The following is a 19,952-nucleotide window of genomic DNA, read 5'->3' on the forward strand; positions in this document are numbered from 1 at the left end:
CGTGGTAGCGCACGCCTGTAGTTCCAGTTACCTGGAAGGCTGAGGCAGAAGGATCACCGGAGCCCAGCAGGTCAAGGCTGCAGTGGCCGGGAACGGCCACCGCACTCCAGTCTGGGCGACAGAGTGAGACTCCAACTCAACAAAAAAATCATCATCATCATCATCTAGAGCTGGACATGGTGTCACGTGCCTGTAATCCAGCTACTTGGGAAGTTGAGGAGATAGTATCATTTGAGCCCAGGAGTTTTGAGTCCAGCCTTGGCAACATAGTGAGACTCTTTAAAAAAAAAAACAAAAAACAAACCAGGTTCGGTGGCTCACGCCTGTAATTCCAGCACTTAGAGAAGCCAAGGCAAGAGAGTCGCTTAAGCCCAGAAGTTTGAGACTAGCCCAGGCAACACAGCGAGACCTCGTCTCTACAAAAAAAAAAATTAGACGTGATGGTACCCACCTATATGATGCTATCTCTTGGAGTCCTCTAACTTTGACAACCTGCCTGTTCTTCAGGTAACCAGGGCCCTGGCCACAGCTTGTCAGGAGGTTAGCTTACATCACAGCTTCTGACTTGAGTTTGACCCTTTGGTGTACTTGCCTGTCCCGGGGGACTGTAGCAATAAAGACAGGCCTAAGGCCATTCCTCTCTCCCCCAGTTCCTGCTGCCCCTGCTGATTGAGAAGGTGGACTCCGAGCTTCTGAGTGCCAAGCTGGATTCTCTGCAGACCCTGGTGAGTGGTTTTCTCCTTGCAGGACCCAGCCGCCATCAGATGAGTCAGGGCTACCAAATGCTATCGGTTCTTGATCAGTGGGACCAGTCCGTGGGCCTCAGAAGAGGGAGACCGGGATTTGGGCCTGTGAGTTGACCTAAAGCCTCAGCTGCAAATGTTCTTGGCTCGTAGTAACTGAGTGGCAACTGAGGAGAGGCTGACCAGACCTCCCACCTGAGTCTTCAGAGTCTCACTGTGTCACCCAGGCTGGAGTGCAGTGGCGCGCTCATGGCCACCACAGCCTCAACCTGCTGGATTCAGGAGATCCTTCTGCCTCAGCCTCCTGAGTAACTGGGACTACAGGTGTACACCACCATACCCAACTTTTTTGTTAACAATAGAGATGAGGTCAAGCTATGTTGCCCAGGCTAGTCTTGATCTCCTGGACTCAGACAGTCTCTCACCTCCACCTCCCTAAGTGCTGAGATGACAGGTGTGAGCCTACCGGCCCTTATGCTGCTTTTTATCAGCCAAGGCAAGCTCCGATTTCTCTGTGCCCTGAATTGGACTGTTGAGAAATCCCACTGGTTTTTCTGCTGAGTCCCAGCTCCTTCAGGGGCCATTATGCTGATATGCCTGCCTCCCACGGCGTGTCTGGGTATGTGGATGACTGACAGCTGTGGCTTCCTTGGCAGGATGCTTGCTGCGCTGTGTACGGGCAGAAGGAACTAAAGGCCTTCCTCCCCAGCCTCTGGGCTTCTGTCCGCAGAGAGGTGAGTGTTCGTTAGGCAGGCTCACTGTTGCGAAAGCCGGTGTCGGCAGGGGACGTAGCGCACCCCGTCCTTCCCCTCTGCCATCCCAGGGCCAAGGTCCTGTGCCTGGTTATTGAGTTGGCAAGCAGGGGGCCGCAATTCCTGCCGGATGGCAAGAGAGAACCCCTTTTAGGGGCTGCTTAGACGAGCACTTGACTACTGTTGCCCGTTACCTGCATCCTGTTCATCTTGACAAGGAGTGTAGTAGCGGGGGAGAAAGAGAGCAAAGGGGTCCCCACAACCACCACTCAGAACTGGCGTCTGATTCTCAAGAAGTGCGTGATCAGTCCTGAGTGGGACAGAGGACCTGGTGGGAAGTCAGTCTGCTGGGATGCCCGTGTCTACCCTCAAGGGAACAGGCAGGGGAGGGGCGGCCTCACTGGTTCCCGCTCACCCCAGGAGCCGCGGGATCCCTCTCGACAGGTGTTCCAGACGGCAAGTGAGCGGGTGGAGGCAGAGGGGCTGGCGGCCCTCCACTCCCTGACTGCGTGTCTGTCTCGCTCTGTGCTGAGGGCTGATGCCGAGGACCTTCTTGACTCCTTCCTTAGCAGCATCCTACAGGGTAATGGGGCCGTGGCAGCCAGAGGGGGAGCGCGCAGAGATCACATCCCTTGAGGCCAGTGACCTTTCGTGTTGGGTGGCTGAGCCCACCTGTTCAGTGAGTGGGGCACCGTGGCCCTACTTTGAGTTGAAAAACAGTTTGAGTGGAACGGCTAGCAGACTGTCCCAGGTCTCAGCCGCCAGCCTCCATGGACTGCAGGCAGCATCTGCCTACTCCCAGGCCTGTGACGTACTGCCTCTCTAGACTGCAGGCACCACCTGTGTGAGCCGGACATGAAGCTGGTGTGGCCTAGTGCCAAACTGTTGCAGGCGGCTGCAGGCGCGTCTGCCCGGGCCTGCGACCACGTCACCAGCAACGTCCTGCCGCTGCTGCTGGAGCAGTTCCACAAGCACAGCCAGGTGAGGGGCGGTGTCAGGGGAACCGAGGGGCCCCTTTCTCGGAGAGAGAGCTAAGCTGCGGCTTGGGCCCAGATCACGGAGCTTGGGTTCGCCCCATTGGCTGCTGGTGCTCCCCTCGTCCACTCTTTCCTTGACTCTTACGTGAAGGGACAGTCCTCCCTGCTTCCAGGGGAGCAGGATCGAAATCTTTCAAGTGTTCCTTGACTCGAGTCCCCTTGAAACGTTTCAGAGCAACCAGCGGCGGACCATCCTTGACATGATCCTGGGTTTCCTGAAGCTGCAGCAGAAATGGGGCCATGAAGACAAAGGTGAGTTCCCTTCTGGGGGTGTCCTGGAGACTGCTGAGCACTGTGCCTTTGGAGGACGGCACAGCTGCAAGTGTTCGGAGGAGAGGCTAAGGACGGTGCTCCGTTCTGAGGCTGGAGCACGAGAGCACACTTAGAGGATGCCATCTGTTAATTTTTCCCCATGGTGCTTCCTGGGCCCCCGGTGGGTTCAGTTCTCCAAGTGTGCCCCGAGTTTGATCATTGAGTTGGGGGTGTAGGCTGCAGGGGCTTCCTTCTAACCCGGCCTCTGTCTCTTCCTAGATCAGAGGCCTCTGGGTAGTTTCAAGGACCAGCTGTGCTCACTGGTATTCATGGCCCTGACAGACCCCAGCACCCAGCTTCAGCTCGCTGGCATCCGCACACTCACAGTCTTGGGTGCCCAGCCAGGTACATCTTAAGGGAAAGTGAGAAGGTGTGGGTATTGGTCCTCACCTAGCGACTTCTGTCCTAAGTGAGCAGCAGCCTTGATATCCTATCCTCACTGCAACTCTGGGTGGTTGGGGGCTTCTGGTAGGAGTTGTGAGAGGATTGTGGTGGCCGCAGGGAAAGAAAGATGAGGTTCACATTCCTGTCTAATGACAGATCTCCTGTCTTCTGGGGACTTGGAGCTGGCTGTGGGTCACCTCTACAGACTGAGTTTCCTGGAGGAGGATTCCCAGAGTTGGTAAGAATCTCAAGCAGTGAGACACAGAGCACCTTGATGCTTGCCTGTGTCCTGGTGGCAGGTCCAGCAAGGACCAGGGCTCTGGGCTTCTGGCCCTTGGCTGTCCTTGGGGGAGGCAGGCTCCACGCCAGGCTCTGGCTGCCAATTGGCTGGGGGGACATGGGTCTGCTTTCCTTTCTCGGGCGGTGCGAAGCCCTGTCCAGCTCTGCGGTGTGGGTGCTTGATTCCTGAAAGGCCTCGGAGCCCACACTCCCAGACAGCCTCCGATCAGATCTAGGCAAGGGAACGGTGGCCAGAGGCGTGGCCGGCACTCATCTGTTCTGTGCCCCAGCAGGGTGGCCGCGCTGGAGGCATCGGGAGCCCTGGCCACTCTCTATCCCGTGGCCTTCAGCAATCATCTGGTGCCCAGGCTTGCTGAAGAGCTTCACGCAGGTATGTGTCTCCAATCTTCTGGGGCCCACCCATCCCAGCAAGACTTGGGCCTACATGCTTGCCATCACACCACAAAACCTTGCCTCTGGGTTGCTTTCAGGAGGCTCAGACTTGACTGGAAGGAACGGGCCTGCCAAGGCCTCCCGGCATCTGCGCTGCCTGCAGGCCTTGTCGGCTGTGTCGACACACCCCAGCCTCGTCAAGGAGACACTGCCTCTGCTGTTGCAACATCTCTGGGAGGTGCACAAAGGTAACTACCAGGAGAAACAGCCACGGAGCAGGCGGGTGGGCAGCTGTAGTCAGCACCTCCGAGGCAGTGTCCCAGCTGTGCATGAGGGTGCCATGGTGACCTTTTTAAAATGCCATTGCCCGCCTGGGTCCCAGTCTCTGATGGGGAATGGGACTTGGGCAGCAGTCACGGTTGAGGGTGCCAGGTGATTTTCCTGTGGGGTTGGAATTGCAAAGCACCATTCTCAGGCCCTGGTGCTCAGAATATGGTCTGTCACCCAGCAGCAGGGCCATCCGCAGGGAGCCTGCGGGAACGCAGAATTGAAGGCCTCACTTAACAGGCTCCTCGCCAAAAATGACAGCAGCGGTTGATACTGGAAACTTGCTGATCACGAAGGGTCCTCACAGATCTCCAGGGGTCCTCACCAGCCTAAGCTCCCTGCCTTGGCCTGCCCAGCTCTTTGGGTGGACTTGGGTCTGCCTGGTTGATGCGGCAGCTGTCACATTTCAGCAAGAGTACTGAGCCTGGGTGTCACCTGGCTTGACTCCGACTTTCCACTTACTGTGACCCTGGAAAAGCCACTGATCATTCCATTGTGCCTCCATAGCCTCCTTTTAAAGTGGGGAAAGTGATGCTTCTAGGGTTGTTAGGAAGCACAAGGAGAGCGTGTACAGGGGGATCCAAAAAAACCCAGAATTATCTTCTGGAGGGTTGGCCCCCATCGGCTTCCCTTGTTCGATGAAGTGTCTTAGCAAACCATCAACATCTGTGTACTAGCTACGTTGTGAGAGGCTTCGTTCAGCTTCAGTGAATTTTTTAAAATTTTATTTGCTTATTTTTAAGTCGGACTTTTGCTTTGTTTGTGTTTGAGTCAGAGTCTTGCTCTGTCGCTCAGGCTGGAGTGCAGTGGCACATTCATGGCCACCGCAGCCTCAACCCACGGGCTAGGTGATCCTTCCACCTCAGCCTCCCGAGTAGCTGGGACTGTAGGCGTGTGCCACTATGCCCGGCTAATTTTTTGATTTATTGTAGAGATAAGGTCTCGCCAAGTTGCCCGGGCTGGTCTTGAACCCGTGGGCTCAGGCAGTCCTCTCGCATCTGCCTCCCAGAGTGCTTGGATTATAGACATGAGCCACTGCACCCAGCAGTAAATTCTTTTGGAGATTCCTTCAGTGTGTTTGCCCATTTCATAATGGGTGATTGACAGCACACCTGCCCACACCGAGCTGAGTGTTCAGTTTTTGACGAAAAACGGCACGATCCCATTGCCCGCTCTCCCATTCACTTGATCTCGTCCAGGTGACGTTGTTTGTTTGCTTCTCTGGATTAAAGAAAGCCCTCCAAGGGAAATGTTTTGCCAACGTGGAAGAGGTGAAACAAAAAACGGCAGAAGCACTAAAAGGTATCAAAATGGACGAACTCAAAAACTGTTTTGAGCAATGGAAAAAGCATCTCTGCAGGTGTGCTGCATCAAACAGTGACAGCTTTGAAGGTGACTGAAATGTAAACATACAGTGTCTTGCAAATAAGTTCCGAGGTTTTTGGCCCCCTGTGTGTGAGTGCTTCCCTGACTTCTGACTAGATGACAGAGCACAGCCAAGAGAGTCCAGTAATGTGGCTGTTTAGCAAGACACGCTGGTCTCTTCAGTCATTCGTCTTTGACTCTTCCCATCTGCTGTATCAGAAGCACATGGAAGTGTTTTCAGGAAAGCCCCACAGAGAACACTGACTTTCTCACCCACAGGGAACATGGTTGAAGGATCCAGTGAGGTCATTGCTGTCTGTCAGAGCCTCCAACAGGTGGCAGAAAAATGTCAGCAGCACCCTGAGAGCTGCAGGTATTTCCACCAGACGGCTATACCTTGCCTGCTTGCCCTGGCCGTGCAGGCGTCCATGCCAGGTAACTTTCCGCCCCACTCCCGACCTTCTGCTAGTGTTGAGCCGCACTGCCACCCCTTGGGTGCTTGGGGTACGGCACCATGTGCTATCAAAGGTCGATTTTGAACCTTTGTCCCCAGGGTGAGATTTCACTTCATAGCAAAGGCTGCAGCCTGGCCACAGCAAGAACCAAAACCCACTAGTGTCATCTGCGCCCACAAGGCTGCACACGATTCCCTTTCATTGCTGTGTAATGAGTGTAGTCACACTTGGGCTCTGGATCTGGCTGGGTTTCATCCTCAGGTGCAGCTAGCTGTTAAGCCTTTCTAAGCCTGTTTCCTCATTTGTAAGATGGAGGTAAAGAGTAATGTCTATATCCCAGGGCAGTTGGTAAGGATTAAATAAAGTCAAGTGGAGTGCCTGCCTCACAGTAGGTGTTCAGTGTATAATTGCTACAACCATTATGGACCCATGAAGATAAATCCATGTGACTTTTAAACATATTTCTTATGTTAAGAATGTTTCGGAAGGGGAGGGGGACACACACCTTGTCAACAAGGATACCTGCGTAATGAACATTTGTATACCTAACCCTGAATTGTACCCCACATTTTTTTTTTTTTTTTGAGTTGGAGTCTCACTCTGTCGCCCAGACTGGAGTGCAGTGGCCGCTCCCGGCCACCGCAGCCTCGACCTGCTGGGCTCTGGCGATCCTTCCACCTCCGCCTTCCAAGTAGCCAGAATTACAGGCATGCGCTACCACGCCTGGCTGATTTTTTGATTTATTGTAAAGATGAGGTCTCGCTGCCCAGGCGGGTGTCGAACCCATGGGCTCAGGCAATCCACTCACTTCAGCCTCCCAAAGGCACGGGATTACAGGCTGAGCCACCGAGCCCGGCTTGTACCCCACATATTAAAAAAAAATTTTTTTAATGTTCATAGGCTGGGTACAGTGGCTCAAGCCTGTAATCTCAGCACTTTGGGAGGCCGAAGCAAGAGGACTGCTTGAGCCCAGGGGCTCAAGACCAGCCTGGGCAACTTGGCCAGGCCTTGTCTCTATAATAAGTCAAGAAAAATAAGTCAGGTGTGGTGGTACACACCTGTAGTTCCAGCTACTTGGAAGGCTGAGGCAAAAAGATCACCTGAACCCAGTAGGTCGAGGCTGCAGTGGCAAAAAAAACGTTCACAGGCCAGGCTTGGAGGTTCATGCCTGTAATCCCAGCACTTTGGGAGGCCAAGACAGGAGGATTACTTGAGCCCAGAAGTTCAAGACCAGCCTGAGCGACACAGTAAGACTTGGTCTTTAAGTATATATTTTAAGGCGGGCTCGGTGGCTCAGCCTGTAATCCCGCACCGTGGGATGCTGAGGTGAGTAGACTGAGCCCGCGGGTTTGAGACCTGCCTGGGCAACTTGGCGAGACCTCATCTCAACAATAGATCAAAAATCAGCCAGGCGTGGTAGTGCATGCCTGTAATTCTGGCTACTTGGAAGGCTGAGGCAGAAGGATCGCCAGAGCCCAGCAGGTCGAGGCTGCGGTGGCCGGGAGCGGCCACTGCACTCCAGTCTGGGCGACAGAGTGAGACTCCAACTCAAAAAAAATAAAAAATAAATATATATTTTAGAAACTAGCCAGGTATGTTGATGCACACCTGTAATCCCAGTCACCTGGGATGCTGATACAGCTGTATTCATGCCACTGCACTCCAGCTTGGGCAACAGTGAAACCCTGGCTCAGAAAGAAAAGAACGTTTATATCAGCTGTCCTTACTTCCCACTGTTGTCCAGTCAAAGGACTGCAGGACGTTCTCAAGAGCTCTCCATGGCCTCGGGTTAGATCACTGCAGTTTCTGGTGTCCTGCTGGTTCTCAGGAGCACAGCTCTCCTAGAGGACAAATTGGAAACTGCTGCCATGTGGCAGGAGTTGAGCCCTGGTGTGATGGTGACAGGACCCATCACCTGGACCTCTCAGCCCCGGCCGTGGCCTGTGATTTGGTGTATGTGTGTGTGTTTTGCAGAGAAGGAGCCCTCAGTTCTGAGAAAAGTGCTGTTGGAGGATGAGGTCTTGGCCGCCATGGTGTCTGTCTTTGGCACTGCCACCACCCACCTGAGCCCTGAGTACGTGTAGCTGTGACGTGGCTTGACCCAGGGAGGAGGATGGCATCTTGGGAAGCAGCCACAGACCGCTGTCTTGTCAGCTGTCCTTTGACCTGTATTTAAACATGGAGGCAGCACATGGCTTTGAAAGTTCTGCTGACAAAGTGAAAGGAAGTGGAGCATTTTTGAAATCCACCTTAAGTTGGCCTAGAAGGGAATGGGTCCTGGCACACAATATGGGGCGAGTTAATGTCTGCAAGTGTGTGAATGCCCAGGGCCTGTCCCACTGGCTTGGTGACCCTAATGTGAACCCCGGGTCTGTGGCGGGCAGGGCTGATTTGGAACCCTGGCTCCTTGACCATACCGAGCACTGTGCCTCCAGGGTGGCTGCCCAGAGCGTCGCACACATCGTGCCCCTCTTCTTGGACGGCAACGTCTCTTTTCTGCCTGAAAACAGCTTCCCGAGCAGGTTCCAGCCCTTCCAGGTGACGGATCAAATGGGGGAGTCTTGGAGCTTCATGTCCTCAGGTTTCCTTTTCAGGGCTAATCTGGGAAGGCGGAGGACAGGCCTGACCAGGCTCTTCTGCCTTCCAGGACGGCTCCTCAGGGCAGAGGCGGCTGGTTGCGCTGCTGATGGCCTTCGTGTGCTCCCTGCCTCGAGATGTGAGTGAGCACATTCAGGGAGCACCTTTGTTGAACCCTGACGAGGGGTGGTGGGCCCTAGTGACTCTGAGCTGAAATCTGCCCCAGCAAGCTGATCTTTCACTTGCCCCACTGGAGAAGTCAGTCTCACCCATCCTACTCCCTGCTGCCACTGGGTGCTGGCTGTCTTAGAGGTTGGGTGTTCTCTGGATCCATGACACGCCAGGGTTTCTGCAGGTGGAAATCCCCCAGCTGGACCAGCTCATGCGGGAACTTCTGGAGCTGAGCCGTTGCCACGGCTGCCCCTTCTCCTCCACCGCCGCGGCCAAGTGCTTCGCAGGCCTTCTCAACAAGCACCCTGCAGGTACTGCAGCTAGACTGTCGGGAGCCTCCCGGAACCAGCTGCCCGGGAGGCCTTCAAGCTCAGCCCTCATCCTCTTTTAGAAAAGAGCTTGCAGGCCGGGCTCAGTGGCTCCCAGCATTTTGGGAGGCCGAGGCAAATGGATTGCCTGAGCCCGTGGGTTCGAGACCCACCAGGGCAAATTGGCGAGATCTCGTCTCTACAATAAATCAAAAATTAGCCAGGCATGGTAGCACGCACCTGTAGTTCCAACTACTTGGAAGGCTGAGGCGGAAGGATCGCCGGAGCCCAATGGGTCAAGGCTGCGGTGGCCGGGAGCGGCCACTGCACTCCAGTCTGGGCGACAGTGAGACTCCAGCTCAAAAAAAAAAAGAAAGGAGCTTGCTAGTTACAGCAGGGCTTCATTGCTCCAGCGCTGTCCTTGGGACAGCCCTTGGCACCAGAGGCAAGACCAGAATTGGGCAAAGCATAGCACCTGAGGGGAGAGGGCAGCCAGGAGAAGGCTGCCCAGCTCTGCCGTCGCCCCTGCACGGGGCTAGGCTGGGCATCCTTCGTTGGGAGCAGACGGCACGCCTGCGTGATGAGAATACTAGGCTCTCTTGCAGGCGTCCCGTCCTTCTGTCCAGGGGCCAAACGATGCTGCCCTTTTCTAGCAGCTTCTCTGGGATCTCTGTGTTTCCATGACTTCCTCCTTCGTAGTGAAGGGGAAGCGTGAGACTTTGGCATCAGCATTCCCTCCCTTTCTTCAGGGCAGCAGTTGGACGAATTCCTGCAGCTGGCTGTGGACACGGTGGAGGCTGGCCTGGACTCTGGGCCCTGTCGCAGTCAGGCCTTCACGCTGCTTCTCTGGGTGAGAGTCGGAATGGAGTCTGGTCAGTGAGGCAGTTATGTCTGCTTCAGTCAGGTGTCCCTATTTGACCCTGAACCAGGAGCATGTCTCTGGGCCCTGGGGTGTGAGTGCCGGGCCTGACTGTGCTCTCTGCACTGCAGGTAACGAAGGCCCTGGTGCTCAGATACCACCCTCTCAGCTCCCGCCTCACAGCTCAGGTATGTACTTCCGTAGGTGGGAGAAGCTGGGACGCACAGGCGCTTCCTGTGGGTCCTTGTCCTCCCAGAAAGACTTGCGTCCTCCTCCCTGATGTGTAAACGCTCCTCCCCGATGTACCTTACCTTTCTCCAGCTCATGGGCCTCCTGAGTGACCCAGAACTAGGCCAGGCAGCCGCCGACGGCTTCTCCCTGCTCATGTCTGACTGCACCGACGTGCTGACTCGCGCTGGCCACGCCGAGGTGCGGATCATGTTCCGCCAGCGCTTCTTCACAGACAACGTGCCTGCTTTGGTCCAGGGCTTCCATGCGGCCCCCCAAGGTGAGGAGTGTCTGGAAGAAAGGCCCCAGGCACACAGACCTGTCCTTTGCACAGCCACAGCCCCTAAGACAACCTCAGAGTTGTGTGCTGCTGTGATCTGTATCGTGGCCGGCACCGAGAAGGTAACCCTCTAGGTGCCTGTCTTGCTCATTCTGAGCCTGGGGTTTTGTCTTTTCACCTTTGTAGGCTGATGTCTCAGCCTCACCCCAGATTGAAGCTGAACGCTCAAGGTGCATGGCTGAGCCCGGTTTCTCCCGGGGTGCCTTTTCGTGTCTTGCAGACGTGAAGCCTAACTACCTGAAGGCTCTGTCTCACGTACTCAACAGGCTGCCCAAGCCTGTGCTCCTGCCAGAGCTGCCCACGGTGAGTCCTGCAGGCAGCCCAGCGAGGGACCAAGCACTCCCCAAGCTGCGGGTGGCCGGGTGGCAGGGGGGAGAGCCAGGTCCTCCACGTGGCCACCCCCCTTTCCCGCCGCCCCTCAGCTGCTGTCCCTGCTGCTGGAAGCCCTGTCCTGCCCTGACGGCGTGGTGCAGCTCTCCACCCTCGGCTGCCTTCAGCCTCTCCTGCTGGAAGCACCCCAAGTCATGAGCCTGCACGTCGACACCCTCGTCACCAAGTTCCTGGCCCTCGCCTCCAGCCCTTCCATGGTGCGTTGCACCCAGCAGCTCCGGGACGGCCGCGTCTTTCCCGGGCTGTCCCTCACCTTGCTGTGGTTGTGTTCCAGGCCGTCCGGATTGCTGCCCTGCAGTGTATGCACGCCCTCACGCGCCTGCCCACCCCTGTGGTACGCACCGCACCTGTCCCTTCCTGTGCTGGGGACGCCTCAGAAGAGCCAGATACGTGCCTTTAGGCCTCAGCTGTCCTACTGTGGGACTGAAATAGGCCTTACGGGGTGTAGATAAGGAGGGTTGTCTTCCCTGGACACAGAATGGACCCCGTAAACCCTGACGCCCCCACGACAGAGGGGCCACCCTGCCCCGTAGCCCTCCCTGGAATCGCCAAGGACGACCTGCTTCCCTCAGAACAGTCGCTGACCAGAATCAGAGCCGCGGCGCTCTCGGCTGCCTTGGACGTGCCAGGCTAAGGTGATCTCTGACCCCACAGCTGTTGCCGCACAGACCGCAGGTGATCCGGGCCCTGGCCAAACCCCTGGACGACAGGAAGAGACTGGTGCGCAAGGAAGCCGTGTCAGCTCGGGGAGAGTGGTGAGTCGCCAGGGCCTGGGGAGAGACGGGTCCAAACAAGCCTTGCCATGAGTGCACCAGCGTCCTTTTTGCCCACAGGTTTCTGCTGGGAAGCCCTGGCAGCTGAGCCCTCAGCCCTGGCCTCCCTGTTCCAACTGACAATCTAACCTGGAACTCCTATGGAACCATCTTGCCCAAGGCAGGGAAACTGCTGGCCTCTGCCCGCCCTTCCTATGGGCACAGCACGCTAGCCTCTGCTGCGGGGCTGCGTGGGGAACAGAAGAGTCCTGGCTCCCGCTGGCTTTGAGAAGTGACTCAGTGTGAGACCACTTGTGTCTGAAGAGAGCCCTAGGGCTGTGGGTGTGTCAGAAAAGGGGACAGGCGCTGCCGAGGGTGAGTGAGATGCGTGTGGCCCTGCGGACCAGGGACCATGGCTATGTGTGTACCTGCTGAAGAATAAAGGCTTCTTTTGGTAACGGACTGGCTGTTGGACACTGGCCACCGCACACACGCCTTGTGGCACATAGCCGGAGGGCCACTGGCCTGCACTGGAGCAGCAGAGAGGGACGGAGACTCGCCAGGACTCCTCAGGGCGTCCTGTGTCTCCAGGTCAGGGCACAGGAGGCAGGACCAGAACACCGCTCACCAGGCCTTGGCCTTGACTTTTTCCCTTCCCTGTCCATGGAGGCAACACACAGTGAGAGGCTACGTGCCTTTAAAAATCAAATACCTTTAATTTTGCTCCCTTCAGCAGCATACGCGAAGTGGCAGTGACCTCAGCAGCAGAGCTGGTGCCTTTGCCGCGCTGAGAAGCCAGGATCTCAGCTGTACCAGTCAGGTGTCTTCTCAGACAGCACATAGACGAGGCCATGGCAGCCCCAGTGCTGTGACCTGGAGGGGCTGGGGTCGGCACAGGGTAGGGTGACTAGCTGCCTGACCCCAGTCTGGGGCTGGAAGGTCTGTTGCCTGAGTAAAGGGAAACCAGTCTTAAGATTCCTCCATGTTGTGTCTTGCTTCTGCAGCAGCCAAAAGCTGGTCCTTGAGTTGTCCTTATGTGGTACCCTAGGGCGGGCCACTGGCTCTTTTGACCAAGGATTCTAGAAAAGGCTGCCCTTGGAGGTCCTTGAGACAACACAGGAAGCAGGTGGGTGCCCGAGCTGCGGCGGCTGCGGTCCAGCTCACACGGCCATCACAGAGGCTGAGTGCGCTGTCACCCAGGGAGGGGGCTCCCAGCTCATCCCATTCCCGTGGGGCAGGTGGCTGGACGGCAGCAGCACCCGGGTGAGCCAGTGCCTGGAAGAGAGGAGGGACGCTGAGTCCAGGGCCCGGGCCTGCACACTGTCCCTCAGCAAGCCCTCGGGGGGCCTGAAGCCAGAGGGGACACAAGTTCTCGGTTCTTCTCCCTGCTCTGGTCCAACAAATACACACTGTGGTGCCCTGAAGGCCCTTGGCGGTTTGGGGCCACGCGTCAGTGGGGGACCATGGCAAGCACAGTGACAGGCAGGAGTGCAGCAAGGCTGGAAAGGCAGAGGGAGGGATGCACGTTCCTGTCATCGCTATCTCCGTCATCGTCAGGACCTGTGTCACAAATCGACTGCCTCCATTTCACAGATCCTTGGCTTGGACTCCAGGCACTGCCCCACTCTGCGCCAAGAGGCCGCTCCCTGAGAGCGGCTTTCCCAGGGGCCCCCTGGTCGTGCTGCAGCCTCATCTGCTACTCAGAACCCCCCAGTGTGGGCTGTGTGGGTCCAAACTATACACAGGAGGATTGTGCTAGGGCAGTGGCCACTATCCCAGTCCTGGGTCACACTCGCCACACTCCCCATGCCCACAGGTGCAGAACACTGGCCTCGCCACAGCCTCTGCTGGACAGCATGGGTCCGTGTGTCTTGCTTTACCTTCCTGTGTCCACACCCAGGAACACCTTCCAGTTGTCCAAGCAGCCGTAGTTGTATGGATTCCTAAATACCTAAGGTCAAGAAAAACACGTTTCCACAAGCCTCATCCTCTTAATCCCCTCTCACATTGCAAGACTAAGTTGGCTAAACGACAGCTCAGGTGGGCAAGTCCTGGCTTTGCGTGACGCCTGCCCAAGGCAGCCTTGATTGTGGCCTCTGTTTCCAGAGTGGCAGGCACAGCTGTCCAACCCCTGCCCCAGCCTTCGGCTCTACTCACTCTGCCCTTGGCCTGTAGCCGGCGTCGCTCCTTCTTGTTGATGTGCCTTTCGATGCTGGTCTCACCTCGACTGATGAGAACAGCATGCCACACAGTGAGGGCTCCCAGGGCAAGTGCCACAGAGCTAAGAAAAGAGGGCAAAGACGCGTGGGGCGGGCTGGAGGAAGTGAGTCTGAAACTGAGCTGATTGATTGTGGTTGGCTGCCAGGCTGTCTGCTATGCCTTCCTTATCCCAGCATGCATCCTACGTGAACTCTTCCCTGCATATGTAAGGAGCATCAGTGAAGAGGCATCTTCTGGGCGCAGTGGCTCACAACTAGAATTCCAACACTTGCGAGGCCAAGGTAGGAGGATCGCTTGAGCCCAGGAGTTTGAGACCAGCCTGGGCAACAGTGAGACCCTGTCTCTACAAAAAGAAAAATTGAAGCCGGGCACAGTGGCTCATGCCTATAATCCTTTGGGAGGCAGAGGCAAGAGGGCTGCCTGAGCTCAGCCGGAGCCACATGGTAAGACCTTGTCTCTACAATAAAGGAAAAAAAAATCAGCCAGACGTGGTGGTGCATGCCTGTGGTTCCAGCTACTTGGAGGGCTGAGCTGAAGGATCGCCTGAGCCCAGCAGGTTGAGGCTGCGGAGGCTGTGAGCGTGCCACTGCACTCCAGCCTGGGCGACAGTGAGGCTCTGACAATAAAAAAACCCAAAACAAGAAATAGTAAGTTATGTGGAAAGGAGGCTGGGGCGATGGGTCTAGGTTATTAAATGTTCTGTACTTTTGAAATACCCACGCCTGGGAGACAGTGGAGGGCAGTAAGAGCACCGCAGCGGGAGCGAGATGGCTGAGAGGCTGGACACCCTTCCTCGCCATGTGTCACTGAACATGTCACCTCGCCCTCTGACTTCCAGTTTTCCTCATCTCTACACAGACTCGCCCCCCCGTTACTCGGTGCTACAAGGGTTAAATGAGTCGCGCTTACCTTGGCCCAGCACGAGCTTGCGTCTGTTAGCAACAAGCAACGCTGGCCTTCTTAGTGCTCCCTGCCCCAAATGCCGGGAGCGGAAGGGCGGCCTTGCTCTAACCAGACTCTGAGTTAGAACAGTGGCTGCTCGCTCAGGGACGGGTTCCTGCCTGCACGTGGATGCTAAAAAAGGTTTTCCTGAAGGTGCCCCTGCCTAAAAACTATCAAACATGAGAATCAGTTACCTGCACAGGAACCAGAGGTAGACAAGACACTTGTGAGTCACCCTTTCCCGGAAAGAGAAGGGGGGTGGTGGGGTCTGGTGGTAAGTCTAGAAAAAGAAAACAGCGAAGCGTGGCTCCTCTGCTCCGTGGGTCTCCAGCAACTGCCACTGGAGCCCCCAGCACCTACAGGCAGGAAGTGATCCACACCCAGGCAGAAAACCGGGGGTGAAGCCACAGGGGAATCAAGGAAGCAGCCAGATGGGTGGGCCAAGCCCAGCGGCACCTCACATGGACAAACGCTGGGTCAAGCGGATCTGGACAAGATGGCGAAGCACAGGGGGAGCTGGCCCTGGGCCTTCCAGTGGACAGCACACATGGGACTCCAGGGGAGCCAGCCTGCAGCCAGAGCTCCTGCACTGGGGCTGCATCCCCCCACCCAGCATGGACTGATGGGGGCGGGGGGAGAACCATGAGCTCCTGAATGGACAGAGGGCCAGCAGGGACACAGTCATGGGAGCCCAAGGCGGGGTCAGCAGGTGGGGGGTCCAGATGCAGATGGCCAGGAGCAAGGGGTGAGCAGACCGGCCAGCCTGACCTCTGTCCCCTGGAGCCCCACCACAAAGACGGACACAGACCCCTGCTGCTCTGGCCACCGCCAAGGGGCCGTGCTGGCTCAGCCCAGAGAAGTGCTGATGGAGAGACGGCAAGCTGTCGCAAGGACCTTCCAGCTTGCCCCGGACCACTCGGTCTACCCACCGCAGACACCTCCCTGAACACTCCCGATCTGCTCTACGGCGGCCTCCCGGCCAGCCTCAACTAAACCAGCAGGTCGCCCCAGTTGCCTGAGCAACTCTACGCCCCAGGCCTGAGCAGCAGGAGGCAGTGGGGTGGGGACGGCCCACCTGGTTGGCAACCGGGTGTAGTTTGTTCTTGCCGAGCTGTTTCATTTTCTAAGGGGATGGAAAACAGTGCTGGTTACACTCGGGCCTGCGGGACGGGGTGCACCCAGCCCACTCCTTCGGGCCAGGTTTGGCATCGCAGAGTTCCGCACCGCTGAGCACCATGCTCCTAACGCCCGCTTACCTCGATGGCAGCATAAGCCTCCCGGAAAAGGTCCCAGCTTCCGTAGCTGCAGTAGACACAGCCCAGTGTCATGAAAAAGCAGAAAGAGAAGAAGTACCGGTGGTTATAGTGGCCCACACAATTGTTTAGCCAGGCTGGTGGGAGGAGGATTAAGGACAAGAGCGCACGCAATCTCGAGGGGTGTCCAGGCCACTCTGGTGCATCTCTGGCTCGTGACGACATTGCTGAAGCCTCAGGCTGCCAGTCATCAAGAACCGTTTTCCCAAGGCGGGAAAATCGGATGGCCTCCTGAGGTCACGCTGAAAGTGTCCTAAGCTTTTCAGACCCTCAAGTCTCACCAGAAAATCTGGGAAACCGAAATCCTTCCGTAAAACGGAGCTGTTGTCCTTCAGCCTAGCTGGGACTCGCCAGACACCTGCACGGGACAGCAGAAGGGGACCCGTGGCTCTGCCTGGCATACCCAGAAGAAAGCTGTTAGACGATGCCTCGCTCCAAGGAGTGCCTGTGAACCTCCTGCTTCCCCGGGAGATGGCCACCCCACGACTCCACCTACTAACTTCTCAACAGCCCAGTGTTCTCTGCTGCATGACTCTAGAAGCCTTGAGTCAGTGGCCGCCAGCCCTGCACAGTGCTCTGGAGCTAAGGAAGGGGTCAGACAGGAGACAGCAAAAGGATACGGCAGTGGTGATCCATCTTCAGCACGCACCTGCGAGGAGGGACACAGGCTGTGACAGTGACAACGGCCCAGGCCAGGAGCGGGAGCGGTCGGTGCCAGCCCTTTCCTGCAAGGTCCAGCATGCTGCCAAGCGGGAAGGGCACAGGCCCAAGGCAGCCTGGCCTTGCTGGCCATGACTCTGGGCAAGGCCTCTCGTCTCTCTGAGCCTGTTTCTGTTCGTGGAACCAGTGCCTGACTCACAGGACCACCCCAAGGCTGCGGTGTCAGGGGAGAGGGCACCCCGGGACTTGCCGGGCGCTTCATCCGTGCCTCAGCCAACCCTGGGTCTAGGTTCTGCCCTCGGGTCGCAGCCCAGACCCACCTGTTGCAGATGCTACAGTGGTGTGTTCGGGCCGGCTTGGGGTAAATGCACTTCTTGCAGATGGACACCGTGGCAATGTCATTCCTGCCCTGTGTGAAGGGAAGAGCATGGTGGCGGCGGCCGCGACAGCAGTTCCAGCCCTCAAAGGACCCCGAGGCATGCCCCTGCCCTCGCTCCGGGCAGCTCCACGGCCTGCCAGGCTCCCCCTCCCCGTGACCCTGTGGAGACCCACCTGGGGGGGGTACCCGGGAGGAGTGGTGATGGCCTGGTAGTAATGGAAGACGATGAGGACCAGGTTCCAGTGACTGTAGACGAAATGCCAGCAGAGTCGTGGCACCGAGTAGGTTCGGAGAATGAGAGGCAGGACACACAGGTAGGCGATGGCCACGATGGAGCCGGTCAGCACGATCACCAGCACCACAAACACCTGCCGGCACGCGTGGGGTCAGACGGCCAGGCCCCGAGGACCTCGGGAGCTTCCCGGGGGGGCGGGGCTGGCCTCCAAAACCGGGTGGGTCCATCAGAGACAGGTCCTGATGGCATGTGTCCCCCCAACGCCCCTTCCCGCTCTCCCGGCGTCACTCACCACCCCAAACCAGCGGATCACGTTGTCCACCAGCCAGTAGACCGGCTCGAAGGCGGCGTCCACGGCGGTGTCACTGCCCCCGAAGGAGTTGTAGAGCAGGGAGCGCAGGCAGACCTGGCCATAGCGCCAGCGCTGCACCAGGCCCCGGAGCAGGGGCGGGCAGCGGCGCCGGTAGCCCAGGAGCAGAAGCAGGCGCAGGCAGAGGCGGGCCGGGCCCAGCAGCAGGCTCCGCTGGCCTCGCATGGCTCCTAGGAGAGCACCGGGGTGAGCAGCCAGCCTGAGTCCTGTCCTCCTGTTGCCACTGGCGGGCCAGGACACCCGCCTGCAGGGCAGAGACTTAAGACAGGGGCACCCCCCTCGGGTCTCCTCCCACTGTGGGAGTTTTTCTGTCCTCTTAATAAATCCTGCTTTCTAAAAAGAAAAAAGAGAGACCCAGGCTGGACACAGTGGCTCACGCCTGTCATCTGTCATCCCAGCACTTTGGGAGGCCCAGGCAAGAGGACTGCCTGAGTCCGGGAGGTTCAAAACCAGCCTAGGCACCTTGGCGAGACCTCATCTCTACAATAAATCAAAAAAAAAAAAAAAAATTAGCCAGGCATGGTGGTGCACACCTATGGTTCCAGCTACTTGTAAGGCTGGGGCAGAAGGATCGCCAGAGCCCAACAGGTCGAGGCTGCAGTGCCCATGAGCATGCCACTGCACTCCAGCCTGGGCAACAGAGTGAGACTCCGACTCAAAAAAAGAATAAGACTAAGACTCAGCTAGCCAGTAACCAGCTGTGGGAAGCAGGAAGGTCACTTCACTTTTCCACACACTGTCCAGTGCTGATGTCCCAGCCAGATTGCAGAGGTAGGGACTGGAGGTTCTAGGCCTGCAGAAATCATACTGACATGATACCATGCAGGTACTGAGCAAACCCAAGGAGACGCAAGCCATGGCCAAGGCCATACTCCATGCTGGGAAGGCAGGTGGCACCAAGCCAGTGCAGTCTCTGGAGCTGTCTATGTGGCCATGGCCAGAGACGCAGCGGGCAGTCCTGTCCACACCAGACTTTTGGGTGGAGTGTGTCTGGTGTGGACAGGACTGCCCGCTGCGTCTCTGGCCATGGCCACAGCAGCAGAGGTCTCCAGGGGCTCCTGCCTGCCCTGGCCCGCTGACTGACCTCCTGGTGACTGCTCACAGGAACAGCAGGTGCAGGAGGGAGGGCACAGCACGCAGACCCCACCCGCACCTCCCCCACCCAGACGTCCCCTGGTGCTGTTTGAATCTTGGCAAAAATACTCCTTCCTACTCCCTGGGCTGACGTCACAGGCCAGCAGACTCAACCTGGGAGCACGAATTCCCTGTCTCCTGTCAGGACAGCTGGCTCCCCTGCGTGACACCAGATGCTCTGTCTCCAATTCCAGCCCCGCCCCTAGGACATGGTGGCCAAGACAACTTCAGGTTTCCAGGAGCCACCACAGGAAGGTGTCCCAGAAGCAGGAGGGGCCGCCACGCGGGTGGCTCCTGAAGGCCTCAGGGCCCCCGTCAGCCACTCCCCTGCCCCACGCTCTTCAGGCGCCCAAGAACCCTCTCTGCACCTGCAGCCCTTGGCCCAAACACCCCTGCCACGGGCCCTTGCAAGTCTGTGTCTCCTGCAGTTTCTACCTCAACCTCCAACCTTGGGAGGACACTGACTGCCTGGGCAGTGGCCAGACAGGGGACAGGTGTCTTCACGACCCCTCCTCGAGTTTCCTCGACTCTGCTGGCTCAAGTCTTTTGCCAGAAATGACCAGATTTTTCCCCCGGGGATCCAGGGAGGACTGCTTTGTCCTGGACAACTCCACTGACTTATTTAACAGGTGGTTCAAAACGCTGCGGAAACCGGAGAGGCTGCACTGCTGGGTTTCAGCTGAGTAACTGGAGCTGCACCCTCCTTGCCCCCAGCTCATCTGCATAAAAGGCCTTTCTTTTTTTTTTTGAGTTGGAGCCTCACTGTGTCGCCCAGACTGGAGTGCAGTGGGCACTCTGGGCCACCGCAGCCTCGACCTGCTGGGCTCCAGCAATCCTTCCGCCTCAGCCTTCCAAGTAGCTGCAACTACAGGTGCGCACTACCACACCCAGCTAATTTTTTTTTTTTATTTATTGCAGAGATGAGGTCTCACCAAATTGCCCAGGCGGGTCTCAAACCTGCGGGCTCAGGCAATTCACTCACCTCAGCCTCCCAAGGCGCGGGATTACAGGCTGAGCCACCGAGCCC

At 57.4% G+C, this 19,952-nt stretch overlaps 2 protein-coding genes across 10 annotated transcripts in view; one reads left to right on the forward strand and one right to left on the reverse strand.

Annotated features, from left to right (window-relative positions):
- Positions 1-12,134, forward strand: part of MMS19 (MMS19 homolog, cytosolic iron-sulfur assembly component) — a 39,810-nt gene extending 27,676 nt beyond the window's left edge. For 2 of the 4 annotated variants that reach the window (XM_008062537.1, XM_008062539.1), the window contains 22 exons: positions 651-725; positions 1,400-1,477; positions 1,940-2,078; positions 2,322-2,476; positions 2,706-2,784; positions 3,064-3,189; positions 3,385-3,466; positions 3,798-3,898; positions 3,999-4,148; positions 5,872-6,027; positions 8,022-8,121; positions 8,483-8,585; positions 8,695-8,763; positions 8,980-9,106; positions 9,853-9,953; positions 10,094-10,150; positions 10,284-10,470; positions 10,751-10,833; positions 10,953-11,117; positions 11,195-11,254; positions 11,575-11,675; positions 11,754-12,134. In XM_008062537.1, the coding sequence (XP_008060728.1) occupies positions 651-725; positions 1,400-1,477; positions 1,940-2,078; positions 2,322-2,476; positions 2,706-2,784; positions 3,064-3,189; positions 3,385-3,466; positions 3,798-3,898; positions 3,999-4,148; positions 5,872-6,027; positions 8,022-8,121; positions 8,483-8,585; positions 8,695-8,763; positions 8,980-9,106; positions 9,853-9,953; positions 10,094-10,150; positions 10,284-10,470; positions 10,751-10,833; positions 10,953-11,117; positions 11,195-11,254; positions 11,575-11,675; positions 11,754-11,781 (2,322 nt within the window). In that variant the 3' untranslated portion in view covers positions 11,782-12,134. The remainder of the gene's footprint in view (positions 1-650; positions 726-1,399; positions 1,478-1,939; positions 2,079-2,321; positions 2,477-2,705; positions 2,785-3,063; positions 3,190-3,384; positions 3,467-3,797; positions 3,899-3,998; positions 4,149-5,871; positions 6,028-8,021; positions 8,122-8,482; positions 8,586-8,694; positions 8,764-8,979; positions 9,107-9,852; positions 9,954-10,093; positions 10,151-10,283; positions 10,471-10,750; positions 10,834-10,952; positions 11,118-11,194; positions 11,255-11,574; positions 11,676-11,753) is intronic. The other 2 variants (XM_008062538.1, XM_021714732.1) reach the window with 2 other exon arrangements.
- Positions 12,135-12,364: 230 nt separating this feature from the next.
- Positions 12,365-19,659, reverse strand: ZDHHC16 (zinc finger DHHC-type containing 16). Of its 6 annotated transcripts, none has more exons than XM_008062540.2 (11): positions 19,486-19,659; positions 17,714-17,961; positions 17,360-17,554; positions 17,128-17,216; positions 16,768-16,796; positions 16,091-16,224; positions 15,910-15,957; positions 15,029-15,114; positions 13,830-13,953; positions 13,553-13,623; positions 12,365-12,947 (listed from the first exon to the last, which is right to left on the reverse strand). In XM_008062540.2, the coding sequence occupies exons 2-11, from the start codon at positions 17,954-17,956 to the stop codon at positions 12,833-12,835; spliced, it is 1,134 nt and encodes a 377-aa protein (XP_008060731.1). In that variant the 5' UTR covers positions 17,957-17,961; positions 19,486-19,659; the 3' UTR covers positions 12,365-12,832. The 6 variants fall into 6 exon arrangements, with proteins under 6 accessions (XP_008060731.1, XP_021570408.1, XP_008060733.1 ...); XM_021714733.1 differs by having other exon boundaries at positions 13,830-13,899; positions 19,486-19,657; XM_008062542.1 differs by lacking the exons at positions 16,768-16,796; positions 19,486-19,659 and having other exon boundaries at positions 16,091-16,136.
- Between the last annotated feature and the right edge of the window lie 293 nt (positions 19,660-19,952).

Source organism: Carlito syrichta, unplaced genomic scaffold (assembly GCF_000164805.1).
Source record: "Carlito syrichta isolate Samal-C Ts95f unplaced genomic scaffold, Tarsius_syrichta-2.0.1 Scaffold305742, whole genome shotgun sequence".
Taxonomy (NCBI): domain Eukaryota; kingdom Metazoa; phylum Chordata; class Mammalia; order Primates; family Tarsiidae; genus Carlito; species Carlito syrichta.